This window comes from Trachinotus anak, unplaced genomic scaffold (assembly GCF_046630095.1).
Source record: "Trachinotus anak isolate AG129_WGS33_773 ecotype Australia unplaced genomic scaffold, CSIRO_AGI_Tana_v1 ptg000004l, whole genome shotgun sequence".
NCBI classification, from domain to species: Eukaryota; Metazoa; Chordata; class Actinopteri; order Carangiformes; family Carangidae; genus Trachinotus; species Trachinotus anak.
Window position 1 is genome coordinate 23,069,093 of NW_027273855.1, and position 4,271 is coordinate 23,073,363.

The window sequence follows — 4,271 nt, forward strand, 5'->3', positions numbered from 1 at the left end:
GGGCAATAATGTGGAGAGCATGCTGCATTTTTACAGTCTCATGACATTCCTTCAATCTAATTCGAAGCAGGCATGGAATAGGGATCATAACATTGGACTCTTTGTTATATTTATTCGACCTGCGGCGTTAACAGGCCTGTTATTTGTCCTTCCCATGTTTATTTAGCCAGTTTTCACTTTTTCCTCTATGACTCTCATCTGCATTTAGGTCCTGTGACTTTGCTAGTTAAGTTTGGTGGGAATAAAAGGTTTTTTAAAATGCTGTCTATGCACAAGAATGACCTTTAAACTTAACGCCATTCTCCTTGTTTCCATAGTCCTGCTCTAACGTGGAGTGCTGGTCGCTCCAGTGCAAAGTGGGTCTTCTGGAGAAGGGGACGACTGCTATCCTCAAAGTGCGCTCTCGCGTCTGGGCCGAGACCTTCACTGAGGTTTGTTGGAGATGATCCTTGCATTACAAACTCACTAGATATGCACTGTTCATGAACATGTGTTCCTTCTGGAACAGATGAAAAGGCAGTGCACTATAGATTAGTGTTTTCCCACTGGTGTCTGTGTATTTTTTCATGTCAAGGTTTGGCAGGAAGTAAAAAGCCATTTTTCATTATAGCATCAAAAAAAAAAAAAAACCTCTTATGCGTGGCTTGCAAAGACAAATCGCTGCAGTGTCAGTCTCACATATTGGTTTGTGTTGACGAGGCATCGGCATCAGTTCTGGATCAGTTCTTAAGGCTGCCAGTTTGTGCAGTCTCACATATTTGCCTCAACAAATGGGACGACAGTTGTTAACTGAGCATGCAGATTTGCTCCAGACTGGCTGTGCAGATTGCAGCTTCTACCAGTTTACATTGCTGTCTTCCTGAGCTACACACACACTATTTACTACCCCCTGCATGCTTTAACACAAGGCATATGTGTGAATGTATTGAAAATTCATTATCTGGTAGTCCCAGCTGCTCATGGGATAGGAATGCTGAGAGGATTTTCCCTGGACAGATGCACGCGGTCTCTTTCGCCATCTAGTGTACAACTGGGGGATTTCACGCCTTTTGAATCTGATGAAATAACTTGTCATGTTTTTTCTTCACAGAGAGCCTATAAGCATTATGTGCTGGAGTGCTTGGCCAGATACAGTGTGGAGAAGATGCCCTACGCCATCCTACCCAAACATACACCCAGCGGACACAAAAAGGTATTCAAGATCTTTATTCATTGATTGATCTGTTCATTCCAGCTCAGAGGTATCATTTTCATTTTCATTTCTTTTTTTTGGAATTAAACTGAAGACAAACTGTGCTCTCATCCTCAGGTGGTGACCCCGGTGGTGTGGAACAAGCCAGATATCGAGAACACGGTTCCCCTGTGGATCATCATCTTGGCCATTCTGGCTGGTTTACTGCTCTTGGCTTTACTCATCTACGTTCTATACAAGGTCAGTGCTGCTGGGAAACAACCGATTGGGTCTGTGCACATTTTTATTCTCTGGCTTTTCCAAAAATATTGAAACTTTCTGTTTTTTGGGGATTTTTTTTTGCAGTTTGACTTCTTCAAGCGATCCGTACCTTACGGCACCGCCATGGAGAAAGCACAGCTAAAACCACAGGCTGCCTCTGAGGCCTAGATGAGCACCAGAGTTACCAGAACCACAGTACCTGGCCATATGATTGCAACAGAGAAACACAATGGAACGCATAGAGTGGATCAGAAAGCAGTTGAAGAGTTGGACAAAAGAGAGACCACTGGAACTCCACTGTGCTGCACTAGAAGAAGACAAAAAAAAAAAAAAAAAAAATCCAAAGATCTTCAATCCAGATGAATGTTTTTTTTTTCTTTTTTAATTTATGTTTGTTGGCAGGTTGGGATTGTTACCAGATAGAACTTTTCTCTGCAACGAGATACTTTCCTTTTGTGGATTCTCGTGATGGAGAATCCAGTAATACCCGTTTAACTGCCTTATTATTGGTGCTAATGATCTGATGTGTTCACGGCCTCTGACAGGATAGGGCCACATGTAGCTTGTGGCAGCCAGGAGCTGTGAACTACACTGCCTGCTGAGGCCTTCATATCAGAAGTTTTCTTCTATGTCCAGAACACATTAACACATTAACCAGTCTTTAGCAAAGCCTAGAAGCTGAAACCAAATCTGTCCAATAATTCTGTTTAAAAAGTTTTTTACATAAGTCCTGACCTGTCTGAGGTGTTCCCCTGATTCTTGGCCATTGCATGCTGGAATTAAGCTCCAGCACTATTCCCGCAACCCCGAACAGGATAAGCGGGTATTGAAAATGCTTGGATGAACATTTCTCGACTGTTGATGAAAATGATCTCTCTCTGCCTCAGGATGGTGGACAGCGCTGGGTTGAGTTGTTTTTGCACTCAAAGGAAATCTACTGATATATTTCCAAAGACACCAAAGACTGACTGATTGACTTTCCTTTGAGTTCTGATTTTTTTTTTTTTTTTTTTTTTTTTTTTGACTCCTACTGATCGCTTTGTTTAAATCCTGTTTGTTCTAGTTCAGAGTTACCAATGCTGGCACCGTCGTCACTGTGTAGTCGACTGGGATGGGACTGGAACCACCATAGACCTGTTGAACCCTCATGTTAGGCTTGAACCAGTGTGGTGCTTCTGGCAAAAAAAAAGCAGTGTTCTCCAAAAAGAATATTTCGCTGTCTTTACTCCTGCTCAGTTTGGGTTGAGCTCATACAGCATGGAGACCATTGGCAAGCAAATGACACTCAGATAGATGGTTTAATGACATCTTGAGCCAAAGACGTGACAATCAGCAATGTCCTTCACTCTCTTTGTGAGTGTGAAGGATCCATTTTCAGCTCACAGTTTGTGTTACTGTGAGATACTGTATTCTTCATTGTCTTGCCCATGTTTAGACAGAGACGTGGCACAAGTCATCCCACCACCAAAAAGGCTACAGGGACTGAACATGTTAGTGCTTTGTGTTGGTTTCTTTTATTTGTCATGTACATAGATTTTATGTGCCTTAAGTGTAAATACGTCATGTCTGTGGGTCAGAGTTAGGGCTGCGTGTGCTTGCATGTATACATGTGTGACCTCATGCGTACATGCATTTGTGTGAATGGTGTATTTATGAATGTTTGTTTTATGTATGAATTACCTTTCCCGCTGCTTTGTGCTGCTTATCCCTTACCACCTCTGTAGCTTGAGATCGTTGAGGTTAAGCCATTCTGCATTACTATTATTGAACATGATAGAGCAAATACAGCCAGTATTTTGGATGCCTTGTTTAAGTTAATATACTTATAACCTCAGTGGAAATTAAAAAAAAAAAAAATCACTATAAGGCTGCCGTCCAGATGTTAGCATCCTCCAGGATGTCTTGTACCTCTAACAAAGGGATAACAGCTCAGCACTGGGAACTCAATGTTGTTTGAAAGTGCAATATTTATATTCACTCTTTTTTTTTTCTTTTAAATATTACAGTGCTTTCTTTGGTTTTATGATTTATTTGTGACCAGAACCTTGTGTCAAAGTATGTGATAAGCACATAGACTAAATTCTGGCTTTTCACTTTCACTTGCTTTCTCACTAAGCATACTTCAAGTATGAAACTCACCACTTGCTGGACCACTTTCCTGATCTTGCTGATGATTATTATTATTTTTTTTAATATACCACAGACGGACACAGAAACACCACCACCACAACATATCTTGAGTTGAACTTGGGCATGTTGTCAGTTTGATAATTCATGTGCTCTGCTGTTGCACCTGTCCAAACACTACCATGATAGTAACCATATGTTTTACATTTGTTTGCCTCATTACACTCTTTTCACATGGCCCCTCTTATTGGATAGTGATTTACTATTTGTAAAATGGTCCAAAAAAATCCCTCATTTGATAATTGATTTAAATCCTTGAATATTGTCTACATGGAAATTCTTTACTGAACAGGTCAACCCATTATTTATAATGACAGGGGATCATTTTACTACTTCCTCCGTGGTTCCATCAGGAGACGGCACTGGGTTTTCTTTCCTTTTTCTTTTTTTTTTTTTTTACATGTCTTAGCCCATTTTCACTCTCCAGGACTTTTCAAAAGAAGAAGTTGTACATATTTAAGACGAGGAGAGTGTTGAATTCAAATGAAAACTGATTTGTGAATTTTTCTCACCCCATATTGGGGGGATGATTTTTTTCAGGGGGGAGGGAGGGAGGTCAGTTTTTACCTGTTACGGTTTGTACTTTAAATAAAATATTCCTCTTTTTACAAATTCCTGTGCTTTCATTAAA

At 40.6% G+C, this 4,271-nt stretch overlaps 1 protein-coding gene across 1 annotated transcript in view; it reads left to right on the plus strand.

The window, feature by feature from the left end:
* The window catches only part of itga5 (integrin, alpha 5 (fibronectin receptor, alpha polypeptide)), a 32,066-nt gene extending 29,366 nt beyond the window's left edge, over positions 1-2,700 (plus strand). Inside the window, exons 27-30 of the mRNA XM_071477202.1 lie at positions 318-431; positions 1,091-1,192; positions 1,310-1,432; positions 1,538-2,700. Of these exons, the coding sequence (XP_071333303.1) occupies positions 318-431; positions 1,091-1,192; positions 1,310-1,432; positions 1,538-1,621 (423 nt within the window). The 3' untranslated portion in view covers positions 1,622-2,700. The remainder of the gene's footprint in view (positions 1-317; positions 432-1,090; positions 1,193-1,309; positions 1,433-1,537) is intronic.
* Positions 2,701-4,271: the final 1,571 nt, after the last annotated feature.